Below are 15,578 nucleotides of genomic sequence, written 5' to 3'. Positions count from 1 at the left end.
ACCCTAACCCTAACCCTAACCCTAACCCTAACCCTAACCCTAACCCTAACCCTAACCCTAACCCTAACCCTAACCCTAACCCTAACCCTAACCCTAACCCTAACCCTAACCCTAACCCTAACCCTAACCCTAACCCTAACCCTAACCCTAACCCTAACCCTAACCCTAACCCTAACCCTAACCCTAACCCTAACCCTAACCCTAACCCTAACCCTAACCCTAACCCTAACCCTAACCCTAACCCTAACCCTAACCCTAACCCTAACCCTAACCCTAACCCTAACCCTAACCCTAACCCTAACCCTAACCCTAACCCTAACCCTAACCCTAACCCTAACCCTAACCCTAACCCTAACCCTAACCCTAACCCTAACCCTAACCCTAACCCTAACCCTAACCCTAACCCTAACCCTAACCCTAACCCTAACCCTAACCCTAACCCTAACCCTAACCCTAACCCTAACCCTAACCCTAACCCTAACCCTAACCCTAACCCTAACCCTAACCCTAACCCTAACCCTAACCCTAACCCTAACCCTAACCCTAACCCTAACCCTAACCCTAACCCTAACCCTAACCCTAACCCTAACCCTAACCCTAACCCTAACCCTAACCCTAACCCTAACCCTAACCCTAACCCTAACCCTAACCCTAACCCTAACCCTAACCCTAACCCTAACCCTAACCCTAACCCTAACCCTAACCCTAACCCTAACCCTAACCCTAACCCTAACCCTAACCCTAACCCTAACCCTAACCCTAACCCTAACCCTAACCCTAACCCTAACCCTAACCCTAACCCTAACCCTAACCCTAACCCTAACCCTAACCCTAACCCTAACCCTAACCCTAACCCTAACCCTAACCCTAACCCTAACCCTAACCCTAACCCTAACCCTAACCCTAACCCTAACCCTAACCCTAACCCTAACCCTAACCCTAACCCTAACCCTAACCCTAACCCTAACCCTAACCCTAACCCTAACCCTAACCCTAACCCTAACCCTAACCCTAACCCTAACCCTAACCCTAACCCTAACCCTAACCCTAACCCTAACCCTAACCCTAACCCTAACCCTAACCCTAACCCTAACCCTAACCCTAACCCTAACCCTAACCCTAACCCTAACCCTAACCCTAACCCTAACCCTAACCCTAACCCTAACCCTAACCCTAACCCTAACCCTAACCCTAACCCTAACCCTAACCCTAACCCTAACCCTAACCCTAACCCTAACCCTAACCCTAACCCTAACCCTAACCCTAACCCTAACCCTAACCCTAACCCTAACCCTAACCCTAACCCTAACCCTAACCCTAACCCTAACCCTAACCCTAACCCTAACCCTAACCCTAACCCTAACCCTAACCCTAACCCTAACCCTAACCCTAACCCTAACCCTAACCCTAACCCTAACCCTAACCCTAACCCTAACCCTAACCCTAACCCTAACCCTAACCCTAACCCTAACCCTAACCCTAACCCTAACCCTAACCCTAACCCTAACCCTAACCCTAACCCTAACCCTAACCCTAACCCTAACCCTAACCCTAACCCTAACCCTAACCCTAACCCTAACCCTAACCCTAACCCTAACCCTAACCCTAACCCTAACCCTAACCCTAACCCTAACCCTAACCCTAACCCTAACCCTAACCCTAACCCTAACCCTAACCCTAACCCTAACCCTAACCCTAACCCTAACCCTAACCCTAACCCTAACCCTAACCCTAACCCTAACCCTAACCCTAACCCTAACCCTAACCCTAACCCTAACCCTAACCCTAACCCTAACCCTAACCCTAACCCTAACCCTAACCCTAACCCTAACCCTAACCCTAACCCTAACCCTAACCCTAACCCTAACCCTAACCCTAACCCTAACCCTAACCCTAACCCTAACCCTAACCCTAACCCTAACCCTAACCCTAACCCTAACCCTAACCCTAACCCTAACCCTAACCCTAACCCTAACCCTAACCCTAACCCTAACCCTAACCCTAACCCTAACCCTAACCCTAACCCTAACCCTAACCCTAACCCTAACCCTAACCCTAACCCTAACCCTAACCCTAACCCTAACCCTAACCCTAACCCTAACCCTAACCCTAACCCTAACCCTAACCCTAACCCTAACCCTAACCCTAACCCTAACCCTAACCCTAACCCTAACCCTAACCCTAACCCTAACCCTAACCCTAACCCTAACCCTAACCCTAACCCTAACCCTAACCCTAACCCTAACCCTAACCCTAACCCTAACCCTAACCCTAACCCTAACCCTAACCCTAACCCTAACCCTAACCCTAACCCTAACCCTAACCCTAACCCTAACCCTAACCCTAACCCTAACCCTAACCCTAACCCTAACCCTAACCCTAACCCTAACCCTAACCCTAACCCTAACCCTAACCCTAACCCTAACCCTAACCCTAACCCTAACCCTAACCCTAACCCTAACCCTAACCCTAACCCTAACCCTAACCCTAACCCTAACCCTAACCCTAACCCTAACCCTAACCCTAACCCTAACCCTAACCCTAACCCTAACCCTAACCCTAACCCTAACCCTAACCCTAACCCTAACCCTAACCCTAACCCTAACCCTAACCCTAACCCTAACCCTAACCCTAACCCTAACCCTAACCCTAACCCTAACCCTAACCCTAACCCTAACCCTAACCCTAACCCTAACCCTAACCCTAACCCTAACCCTAACCCTAACCCTAACCCTAACCCTAACCCTAACCCTAACCCTAACCCTAACCCTAACCCTAACCCTAACCCTAACCCTAACCCTAACCCTAACCCTAACCCTAACCCTAACCCTAACCCTAACCCTAACCCTAACCCTAACCCTAACCCTAACCCTAACCCTAACCCTAACCCTAACCCTAACCCTAACCCTAACCCTAACCCTAACCCTAACCCTAACCCTAACCCTAACCCTAACCCTAACCCTAACCCTAACCCTAACCCTAACCCTAACCCTAACCCTAACCCTAACCCTAACCCTAACCCTAACCCTAACCCTAACCCTAACCCTAACCCTAACCCTAACCCTAACCCTAACCCTAACCCTAACCCTAACCCTAACCCTAACCCTAACCCTAACCCTAACCCTAACCCTAACCCTAACCCTAACCCTAACCCTAACCCTAACCCTAACCCTAACCCTAACCCTAACCCTAACCCTAACCCTAACCCTAACCCTAACCCTAACCCTAACCCTAACCCTAACCCTAACCCTAACCCTAACCCTAACCCTAACCCTAACCCTAACCCTAACCCTAACCCTAACCCTAACCCTAACCCTAACCCTAACCCTAACCCTAACCCTAACCCTAACCCTAACCCTAACCCTAACCCTAACCCTAACCCTAACCCTAACCCTAACCCTAACCCTAACCCTAACCCTAACCCTAACCCTAACCCTAACCCTAACCCTAACCCTAACCCTAACCCTAACCCTAACCCTAACCCTAACCCTAACTCTAACCCTAACCCTAACCCTAACCCTAACCCTAACCCTAACCCTAAACCCTAACCTAACCCTAACCCTAACCCTAACCCTAACCCTAACCCTAACCCTAACCCTAACCCCTAACCCTAACCCCTAAACCCTAAACCCTTAGGCTTCGTTCACATGCAATGTCTATTCGCGCTATCTTATGATCACGGTCTGTGCACTATTTTATTTACTATAGTAAACTGGCTCGCGCTGCCAGTAATTACGCGGCGGGATATTCAGTGCACAGACCGTGATCATAAGACATGCCGCAAATAGAAAATAGAATTTAGAAAATAGACATTGCATGTGAACGAAGCCTTAATGCCGACAAGTATAAAGCTTGTATTTGCTATCTTTTACATATTTCTGTCACAGTTGCGAGTTCTACAAATCCCGTTGTGCAGGTGCTGATATAGGAGGCCGCTGGAAAATTTGCAAGCCTGAAACTCTAAAACCGTTTGTTCTGAATTTTGTACGTCGTTAAAAGCGGGCGAAGACTGTCCGGAAATATGGAATCAAACATTTAGGGATGTGATATTATGTGGTTCGGATGGCAAGGTATACAGGACTAGGTGGGTTATACCTCAATAAGTTTAGAGATTTGATATTATGCGGTTCGGATGGCAAGGTATACAGGACTAGGTGGGTTATACCTCAATCAGTTTAGAGATGTGATATTATGTGGTTCGGATGGCAAGGTATACAGGACTAGGTGGGTTATACCTCAATCTTTTTCTATCCGATGATCCATTGGGTTCATTACTCTGAATGCATAGCAATAAAGTGTCATATAATTATTTCTTATTGCTAGTCAACTACATTGACATAGGTGTGAGTGCTACCTGTGTGTGTATCTACATGGTTGTCTTTATACTTTTGCCAGGTGCCCCGTTGAAAAAGCCAAGTGCGATGACCAGCTGCTGTCTTTTACACATCCTGCAAGGGGCGTCATATGTGTTAAACCAACACAGCCCCCGGTAGATGGCAGTGGCAACTGGAGCAGAGAAGAGGCTTAAGTCTACTGTATCCACTCCTTCAACACGAACTAAAACACTTCAGATACACAAGGACATGAGTCCATAAAACTTATCTGACAAAATGGTTTACATCATCCTCTTTCTCTCTCAAATTTTGTTCGCTAACACTGTCATACAGGAGACGAAAAACTAGAATAATTTCAAATAAACAGTCTGCAGATGTTCTGTTTTTTACGCGCTGAGGCAAATTCTTTTCGATGAAACCTTTTTCAGGCGTACGTGAACGAAATGCAGGCTCTGATTTGGATATTTTTCTTCGGTGTCACTTCATTTACGGGTTTAAAGTATTTAATACAGACACATTTTTCAAACCAGTTGATTTTTTGTCGCTTCGATAGTTATCCCTTACTATCCATTGTCGCATCTCCAAATTTAAAGATTTTTTTCTTGGTCAGGGCATGCGAAGTAACTTTTTCTAAAAACATGTTGCGCCACAGTTCCCATAAGTTGATAAATAACACAGGACTTAGTTCGAATATTGATTTATACCAAACAATTTTCGAACAAAAAATTCTTACGAACTCCCAAACCAAAGAAATCGAGGGGGAAACGATGTAAGCCTACTACAGCCGAGATTTAATTACTGTACCCCGCAGGGACGACGTGTGGGGAGGCGAGTGAGAGGCGGAGAGACTATTAAAAGATTAGGCGGTTTTTCTTTCATGTACGTTCGCCATTTTTAGTACTCAAGATTTGTAAAGCCTGGCTCAATTCGTTGAGAATGCGGCCTTACACTAGTTATGTCTCTTAATTCCATTGTGTATCCGGTACACTAGCGAGGACTGTAGTTCTACACGAGTTATGTCTCTTAATTCCATTGTGTATCCGGTACGCTAGCGAGGACTGTAGTTCTACACGAGTTTTGTCTCTTAATTCCATTGTGTATCCGGTACGCTAGCGAGGACTGTAGTTCTACACGAGTTGTCTCTAATACACTAATATTTATAAACATAGTATCACGTTTTCAATAATTAATATTTTAAATTATGATTCATGTCTTACATCACGACGACCTAACAACAACGTTGAGTCAAAAATAAAACTGAATTAATTCGAACTTGAATTCAGTTTTTAAGGCATATACAGTATAGAAATACAACAAAAATCCACAACTGTCTCAATTTAAATTCAAATTTTAATTTTTACCATGCCTTTACATTATGCAAAGAGCCCTAAATGGTAACGTGTGTTCCGGGTCATTTAATTTTAATACTGCATTCCGATATATTTTGTAGTGAGTCAGTCATGGTAAATTAGACATGACGTAAGGATGTTTTTATAAATATATAAACTGTAACTCAAGGGGCTGCACGCCGTAAGTTTTGAAAAATGCTTACAGAATCCTTTATCTTTCAGAAAATCTTTTCTCTAAATTTGCAACTTTGTCACAGAATCATTCTCTAGAATTGTTTCATAAATTTCTAAAATAATTTGTAAAATGCACACTTGGTTTAAGTTTCTATGATTTTATTCTCCAAACAACACAGTTTCCTGTCTGTAACACAAGAAACACCACAAGGTCATCTTCAAATTTAAACATCTTCTACAAGGTAAAATGTTCACCTTTTGTTTTTATGTAATAACACACCTTCCACCAGGTAATCTTATGCACAAACAAGTTTTGGGGGTACATCCTTTGTATCTGCTAATTAATAGTTTCTCTTATGCACAAACAAGTTTTGGGGGTACATCCTTTGTATCTGCTAATTAATAGTTTCTCTTATGCACAAACAAGTTTTGAGGGGTACATCCTTTGTATCTGCTAATTAATAGTTTCTCTTATGCACAAACAAGTTTTGGGGGTAGATCCTGTGTTCCTGGAAATAAAGTCTCTATAAAGGCAGATTCTGCCATGCCCCAGACGAATGTTGGATTTGAAATTTCAGTATTGAGAATAGTCAATATTCCAAGATCTCTGAGGATTAGCCAGCAGACTAAGATAGTAGACTAGAGGACTAGCCAGCAGACTAAGATAGTAGACTAGAGGACTAGCCAGCAGACTAAGATAGTAGACTAGAGGACTAGCCAGCAGACTAAGATAGTAGACTAGAGGACTAGCCAGCAGACTAAGATAGTAGACTAGAGGACTAGCCAGCAGACTAAGATAGTAGACTAGAGGACTAGCCAGCAGACTAAGATAGTAGACTAGAGGACTAGCCAGCAGACTAAGATAGTAGACTAGAGGACTAGCCAGCAGACTAAGATAGTGAACATTCTGTTTGCAGGGGTTTATCCTGATACCATAAATAACTCCAAGATGAATGATCAGTGCAATTCTCCCATTAACATTTTGTTCTCACATCTGTGTTGTTTGTACTTATTTGTGTATTTGTTATAGGTGAAAACGCACCTTCAATTAACACATTACAACTATTAGAAGTTGACTGTTACAGTAGCTAACATAATTTTTTTTCACAACAGTTTTTGTCAAGAGAGTTCTTCTATCAACTTTTTCTTCTTATTCCGTGGTGGCTGGCTCCCACCCCAATGTTTTTCTAGATGTGATTTGCACACATTGTGGGTCTCATCTTCCACAGCTAAGTTTGCTGAAAAACAAACAAGAAAAAAAATGTTTATATTTGAACAAGAAGTCTGTTGTTGTTGGATGATTTAGTTTCTGAAAGGATATATCAGGCTTATCAACAACAACTTGCTATGAACCATGTACAATCCAACTCATTTTAGCTGCTATAAATACATTATTATTATCATAACTTTATAATGCATGAATATATTACTGTGTTTATAATGGATACATTACTGCAGTTATATGACTTGAATACATTACTGTAGTTATATGACCTGAATACATTACTGTAGTTATACGACCTGAATACATCACTGCAGTTATATGACCTGAATATAATTCTGTAGTTATACGAGCTGTATACATTAGTGTATTATGCAAGTTTCACCTTGTTCAAGTGATAAAGGTGCCACCAGCTCCTGGACACATGAACCAAAGGCCAGGCACCAGCTCAGCAAGAATTCCACCTTCTTCTCTGCTTGGAACAGTTTGTGCCGCAGTTGCTTCAGTTCCTCTAGTTGTGGATCAGCTTTGAATAGTTTCTTTTTGTCTGGAAATAGCAGTATAGGACAAGTGTTTGCCTGATTTAAAAAATATAAAAGAGGTGTTTGTCTGGAAAAAGAAGTAAAAAGAAGTATTTGTCTAGAAAAAGAAGTACAGAAGAGGTGTAAGTCAAACACTGGTGCCCCCAGCAGGCCAAATATTTCTCTAGACTATTGACATGTCCGACTAGGTATTTGTATTAAAACTTTTACTTTAACCTAAAGCCTAAATATCAATAGTGGTTATCTACTTTCTGCTGATCAGTCACTCCTGAAACCCCTCTCTCAGTCAGGCTAGGGAGTCATTTGATGTGTGGGGGTGGCCCTGTCTTGCTGGAACCACTGTCCATCTTGATTTATCCCTCTGAATCATCCCAGTGATGTCCAAAACTTTCTCAGCACTGCCAAATAGTGATTTTAGGAGAGACTAATCAGCAGGAAATGTGATGTTGAGTGGGCACAGCATTCACCAGACTTGAACGACCCCCAATATTTTCTGTGGGGGTATCTCAAGGATAAAGTGTACCAGACCAACCTTCAAATGATGGGTGAACTGTGGGCAGAAACCATAGCAACAATCTGGGAAATCTCACAGAAGCATTGTGTTCCAGTAATTGCAAGTGGCCCCTAATGCCATGGAGGCAATTTGGAGCATATTTTTAAAAAGATCATAGTTTTTATGCAAAGCAACTAAGAAAATTGTAACTTTGAGGAAAGTTCATGCACATATTGAAGTTTATGCCCAGGAAGTTTCTTGAAATTTGATAGATATTCACCCTGTACTTATCCAGCTATATTATTAGACCAGTCTATGACCTATGTAAGGGCTGATAATAGTGATATGTCATATTTATCCAGCTATATTATTAGACCAGTCTATGACCTATGTAAGGGCTGATAATAGTGATATGCCATATTGATCCAGCTATATTATTAGACCAGTCTATGACCTATGTAAGGGCTGATAATAGTGATATGCCATATTTATCCAGCTATATTATTAGACCAGTCTATGACCTATGTAAGGGCTGATAATAGTGATATGTCATATTTATCCAGCTATATTATTAGACCAGTCTATGACCTATGTAAGGGCTGATAATAGTGATATGTCATATTTATCCAGCTATATTATTAGACCAGTCTATGACCTATGTAAGGGCTGATAATAGTGATATGTCATATTTATCCAGCTATATTATTAGACCAGTCTATGACCTATGTAAGGGCTGATAATAGTGATATGTCATATTTATCCAGCTATATTATTAGACCAGTCTATGACCTATGTAAGGGCTGATAATAGTGATATGTCATATTTATCCAGCTATATTATTAGACCAGTCTATGACCTATGTAAGGGCTGATAATAGTGATATGTCATATTGATCCAGCTATATTATTAGACCAGTCTATGACCTATGTAAGGGCTGATAATAGTGATATGTCATATTGATCCAGCTATATTATTAGACCAGTCTATGACCTATGTAAGGGCTGATAATAGTGATATGCCATATTGATCCAGCTATATTATTAGACCAGTCTATGACCTATGTAAGGGCTGATAATAGTGATATGTCATATTGATCCAGCTATATTATTAGACCAGTCTATGACCTATGTAAGGGCTGATAATAGTGATATGTCATATTGATCCAGCTATATTATTAGACCAGTCTATGACCTATGTAAGGGCTGATAATAGTGATATGTCATATTGATCCAGCTATATTATTAGACCAGTCTATGACCTATGTAAGGGCTGATAATAGTGATATGTCATATTGATCCAGCTATATTATTAGACCAGTCTATGACCTATGTAAGGGCTGATAATAGTGATATGTCATATTGATCCAGCTATATTATTAGACCAGTCTATGACCTATGTAAGGGCTGATAATAGTGATATGTCATATTTATCCAGCTATATTATTAGACCAGTCTATGACCTATGTAAGGGCTGATAATAGTGATATGCCATATTTATCCAGCTATATTATTAGACCAGTCTATGACCTATGTAAGGGCTGATAATAGTGATATGTCATATTGATCCAGCTATATTATTAGACCAGTCTATGACCTATGTAAGGGCTGAGAATAGTAATATGTCATACTGATCCAGCTATATTATTAGACCAGTCTATGACCTACGTAAGGGCTGATAATAGTGATATGTCATATTGATCCAGCTATATTATTAGACCAGTCTAGGACCTACGTAAGGGCTGATAATAGTGATATGCAATATTGATCCAGCTATATTATTAGACCAGTCTAGGACCTATGTAAGGGCTGATAATAGTGATATGCCATATTGATCCAGCTATATTATTAGACCAGTCTATGACCTATGTAAGGGCTGATAATAGTGATATGCCATATTTATCCAGCTATATTATTAGACCAGTCTATGACCTATGTAAGGGCTGATAATAGTGATATGCCATATTTATCCAGCTATATTATTAGACCAGTCTATGACCTATGTAAGGGCTGATAATAGTGATATGTCATATTGATCCATTACCAACCTCTGTTCACAGCTTTTCCTCCTAGCTGTAACAGTTGTAGTACATGTGACAGGGCCGCCATCACATAAGCCTGAGCCCTGAACCTGCTTGGTCCAACCAGAATCTTCTGGACATCCTCCACAATTCCAATACTATAAGACTGAGATACAAACAGATCATTTGCTCTCTGAAAGATAACAAAATGTTGTCAGCTAAATAACTATAGTACAATACTATAAGACTGAGATACAAACAGATCATTTGCTCTCTGAAAGATAACAGAATGTTGTCAGCTAGATAACTATAGTACAATATAATAAGACTGAGACACAAACAGATCATTTGCTCTCTGAAAGATAACAAAATGTTGTCAGCTAGATAACTATAGTACACTATTATAAGACTGAGATACAAACAGAACATTTGCTCTCTGAAAGATAACAGAATGTTGTCAGCTAGATAACTTATGTGTTTTCTTTATGGTGCCAAGTTAATTACTTTGTTAATTTTCTATGGTGAAGCACAAACCACTGGACATTAATTATATATATATATATATCACTCTTCTTTTTGTTTTGTTTTTTGATGCACCTATTAATGCAGATAAATTTATTTTCTAACTTAAAAATGAGAGAGAGAGAGAGAAAGAGATAGGGAGAGCAAGAGAAAAGATCCTGTCAACATACCTCTTGTAAACACTGTAAACATCCATGAAGTGCTTCCACAGCATTTGGATAATTTTGGCTTTCATTCAAACTAGGTGATAAAGACAGGATTTCCTAAAATAGAAAATTTGAGAAAAAATATGAAAATGACATATCAGTTGCTGAAAGAGGCAGGCCATTCTCAGCAACCTTGGACCTTCTGCCCTCAAATTGAATAGGGTTCATCTGCATTTGAAGAAAAAAACCCAAATTGTTGTCCAATTATTAGAAGGACAAGAACTGATTACTAACAGACTACCACGTGCAAAGGAGAGGGGTCTTAATTTAAAAAAAAATTAAAATGTGTTGCCAATTAAAATATCAATTATAAGTGTGTGTGTGTAGCTAATTGGGTAGGCGTGACAGACATTTAAGCCAGTTGGTTGATAGCAATTTAGTGAGACTCCCCAGGGAGTTAGACCGATCCAGATGGATTGATCTAGGCATGGGACTCCAGTCTAATATTGGCTAATATTGTACACTCCAACTGATGCTATTATGAAATCAGTTCTTTTAGACGAGATGAATACTGACCTGAGTACAATCCTGTGTAGATACTTCTATGATGAATACTGACCTGAGTACAATCCTGTGTAGATACTTCTATGATGAATACTGACCTGAGTACAATCCTGTGTAGATACTTCTATGATGAATACTGACCTGAGTACAATCCTGTGTAGATACTTCTATGATGAATACTGACCTGAGTACAATCCTGTGTAGATACTTCTATGATGAATACTGACCCGAGTACAATCCTGTGTAGATACTTCTATGATGAATACTGACCTGAGCACAATCCTGTGTAGATACTTCTATGATGAATACTGACCTGAGTACAATCCTGTGTAGATACTTCTATGATGAATACTGACCTGAGTACAATCCTGTGTAGATACTTCTATGATGAATACTGACCTGAGCACAATCCTGTGTAGATACTTCCAAATCTCCATTGTGTAACCTAGCAACATAAGCATAAGAAAACAAGATGTCCACCAGGGAATACTTGACACACTCGGACACTTTGCCTTTCTGAAAGAAAAAGGAGAATACAGGAATGGAATACATCATCATCTAGGCCCAGATTATCCAAATAAAAAATACAAGGTAAAAAAAGAAAAAAAGAAAACAGTTCTACAGCCATATGACCTATACTTCAGTTGTAAAAACTTACAGGCAGCAGTGAAGTTATCTATGGAATGTTCACACCAGTTTTAATATTGTACAGTTCTATAGTTATATGACCTATACTTCAGTTGTAAAAACTAACAGGCAGCAGTGAAGTCATCTGTGGAATGTTCTCTGCTATCTTTGGAAGTGCTGGCCTCAACGATATCCTGTCTTCTTCAATGAGATCACTTTCCTAGAAAATGGAGCACAACACTGAATTTCTAGTGCTTCTGCATTGAAATACAACTACTGATGACTACATTAGACTTTTTTAAAAACTGCCATAAACATCAAAAATATGTCAACTGCCTCCCTTCCCATGTTTCATGGGATTTATCATGTGATATGTGTGTCACTAAGTTTCTTTAAAATATAACACGACGCGAGATGTAGGACTGCACTCTTTAGATGCTAAGACTTTGCTTGCTGGCCTTTCAGACAAAATCCCAGTCCAACTTCAACTTACAACCAAGTCTCGTTTAACTTTAAAGTTCTATATGAAGATCAACATTCTATATGGAAGACCAATGTTCCTCTATAGAAGACCATTGTTCTATATGGAAGACCAACGTCCTATATGGTAGACCAACGTTCCTCTATGGAAGACCAACGTCCTATATGGAAGACCAACGTTCCTCTATGGAAGACCAAAGTCCTATATGGTAGACCAACGTTCCTCTATGGAAGACCAACGTCCTATATGGTAGACCAATGTTCCTCTATGGAAGACCAACGTCCTATATGATAGACCAACATTCTACAAGGAAGACCACTGATCTTCTATGAAAGACCAACATTGTGTATAGAAGAGCATCATCCCATATTGAAATACAATGTCCTATATGGTAGAACATCATCCCATAGTGAAATCCAATGTCCTATATGGTAGAACATCATCCTATAGTGAAATCCAATGTCCTATATGGTAGAACATCATCCTATAGTGAAATCCAATGTCCTATATGGGAGCACATCATCATACCTACCTTTATATTCCACCAAGGGTCCCACTGTTCTACTAAGTTAAGCAGCCTGCCATCTTTAGCCATCTCCTCAAATTCTTGTTTTTCCCACTGAGTGAGTTTTTCCCAAATTTTTTCTGTGTCTTTGTCTAGAATAAGATATAACACATGAGACAAATTATTCAATAATTTGGTAGTTGGATCATATATAGTTCTTATTGAACACAAGCTGAACATAATTTCATGGATAGCTTACTGGCAAGCTAGACATAAAGTTTCAACATAAAGGCCTATGTCCATGTTGGCTGCAAGCTCAATTTAAAATTATTGTGTATTGGACACAGTGAGTGACTTGTTGTAACTACAAGTTAACTCTTTAAGTACTAGGTATCAAGTCATTCTGCTTACCCAAGTCCAAACCTTGGATTCTATCTGCTTACCCAAGTCCAAACCTTGGATTCTATCTTCTTACCTAAGTCCAAACCTTGGATCCTAAGTCCAAACCTTGGATTCTATTTGCTTACCTAAGTCCAAACCTTGGATTCTATTTGCTTACCTAAGTCCAAACCTTGGATTCTATTTGTTTACCTAAGTCCAAACCTTGGATTCTATTTGCTTACCTAAGTCCAAACCTTGGATTCTATTTGCTTACCTAAGTCCAAACCTTGGATTCTATCTACTTACCTAAGTCCAAACCTTGGATTCTATCTGCTAGACTTGGAAACTCTTCTGCTTCATCTTCATTGTCTTCACTCTCTGCAAATATAAACTCAATTGTACAGAATCATGTTTGGCAAATGTGGCATTTACAGAAACATACCTACATGGGACATCTGTTACTTGTGTAAAAAAATCAGCAAATCTTAAATTAAGTGTACAAACATCTTAAGACAATGGGTCACCAACCCTACCTGAGCCATATCCCAGCTAAGTTATTGCTTACCTAAGGTTACCTGTAAATGTTTCCCTATCACACTATTTCAACACACAGGTGAATCATAGCCAAGCTATATACACTCATCATAATGTCTGCACCGAGTTCTTACCATGATCCTCCCCGTCTCCCAGCTGATCTGTGTTTAACCTCTGTGTATGTACCGAGTTCTTACCATGATCCTCCCCGTCTCCCAGCTGATCTGTGTTTAACCTTTGTAGCATGTCCCGAACCTTCAGTTTATCTTCTTTGCTGTTTAAAAAAAAAATTCTTGAAAAGAAATTAACATACTGATGGACCATGTAGGTTACTTTTTAATAGAAAAAAAGACTGAGACTATTCCAAAATGAACCACATGTTCTGTGTAATCTGTTGCTGTGTTTGATGTCATCTAAGTTTCGATATGGATCATTTACTAGATGTTCTGAAGCTGTAGTCTTTATTTTATAAATACTATGGGAGGCAGATATGACACATATTCAACATCACCCTCAGTTAAATTAGGGACAAATCTGAGCTGAGACTAAAATATATCCATCTCCTGGTTACCACTAGTTAGGTTGTACCTTGAGCCATAATCTTTGAGTCCTTCCATGACGCAGTCCCTGTAGAAGCTCTCACTGCAGTTTTCATGGTGTGGGCTCCTGTAGCAAGTCACACTGCAGTATTGGAGGTGACAGCGAGGACATATGTACTTAGAAACAGTCTTCAAACACCTGAAATATATCAAAGATCACTCAATAAATATAATTTGGACCATAATTACAGTAACTCAATATGTCAATGCCCCCCTCCCCCCAACTGTTTTTTAAGAGTACATACCATTTTTTAATATTTTCAATGTGTAGACACTAACTGTACAAGAGAAAACCATGCTTGTGACTTTCTCCCTTTTGTCCCTAAATAAAAATGTGAAGGGACTGCCAGATCATAGAATACACATACATAAGACATGATGTAAGTTATATCAGAAGAGCAAAACTCTAGCAGAAAACAACTTAAATGTTAACTGTATCAGGTGAAGTGAGTTTCACTGCTCCTAAGTTCCGAAATGCAGTAAATGTATGGGCGTTCAATTGGACAAAACACTCCACCCTGTACTCGCCTATTTTATCCTTATGCTTATTAAAAAATCGAAGATTCCTCAGACCAGTTTTACACTGTCTGTGCAAACGCTGCTGTTTACGCATAGAACTTGAAATCAAAGGCCTAAAAATTGTATAATGGCAACCAGTTTGCACGTCCTCCATGATACGGGTGCTCTCAAATCTTTATCCTACCTCTCATCTCCTCAACTCGCAAACTCATGTAAAGCAAACCAATATGCCCGTCCAGCGGGCCATGAGTAGGGTAAAGTAAGCTTCATCTGTCTTTCATGGTAGACCCCCCCCCCTAAAACCTCCACCGCCCAACACCAAGACCATCCTCGCATTAATATCACACCTTTTTCATATATTCTATATATTTTACGCTACGACATCCATACATCTAAGTTTTCTAGAAAAATACGTATCACTGACGTTAGCGTTTACTCACACACGACAAATTGCCTCCGTTTTCGAAATGTTTTGATCGTCCTCCATCCTGTGTTGCAGATATATAGATGGCGATACAGTCGTTTCCGAAATGAGGCAAAAGCAAAGACAATTTTGATTGGGCATTTTT

The 15,578-nt window shown here is 40.2% G+C and overlaps 1 protein-coding gene across 7 annotated transcripts; it reads right to left on the bottom strand.

The window, feature by feature from the left end:
• Positions 1-5,999: 5,999 nt before the first annotated feature.
• Positions 6,000-15,534, bottom strand: LOC106170352 (zinc finger HIT domain-containing protein 2). Of its 7 annotated transcripts, none has more exons than XM_087016610.1 (11): positions 15,450-15,534; positions 14,480-14,629; positions 14,026-14,183; positions 13,664-13,735; positions 13,004-13,128; positions 12,118-12,210; positions 11,763-11,879; positions 10,824-10,916; positions 10,159-10,324; positions 7,465-7,626; positions 6,000-7,095 (listed from the first exon to the last, which is right to left on the bottom strand). In XM_087016610.1, the coding sequence occupies exons 1-11, from the start codon at positions 15,494-15,496 to the stop codon at positions 6,977-6,979; spliced, it is 1,302 nt and encodes a 433-aa protein (XP_086872736.1). In that variant the 5' UTR covers positions 15,497-15,534; the 3' UTR covers positions 6,000-6,976. The 7 variants fall into 7 exon arrangements, with proteins under 7 accessions (XP_086872736.1, XP_086872738.1, XP_086872737.1 ...); XM_087016612.1 differs by having other exon boundaries at positions 14,089-14,183; XM_087016611.1 differs by having other exon boundaries at positions 14,026-14,165.
• Positions 15,535-15,578: the final 44 nt, after the last annotated feature.

This window comes from Lingula anatina, chromosome 7, assembly GCF_051362555.1.
Source record: "Lingula anatina isolate TDL-2025a chromosome 7, LinAna3.0, whole genome shotgun sequence".
Lineage (NCBI taxonomy): Eukaryota > Metazoa > Brachiopoda > Lingulata > Lingulida > Lingulidae > Lingula > Lingula anatina.
Note: the sequence above shows the minus strand (reverse complement) of the source record. Positions and strands in the feature narration are given on the sequence as shown.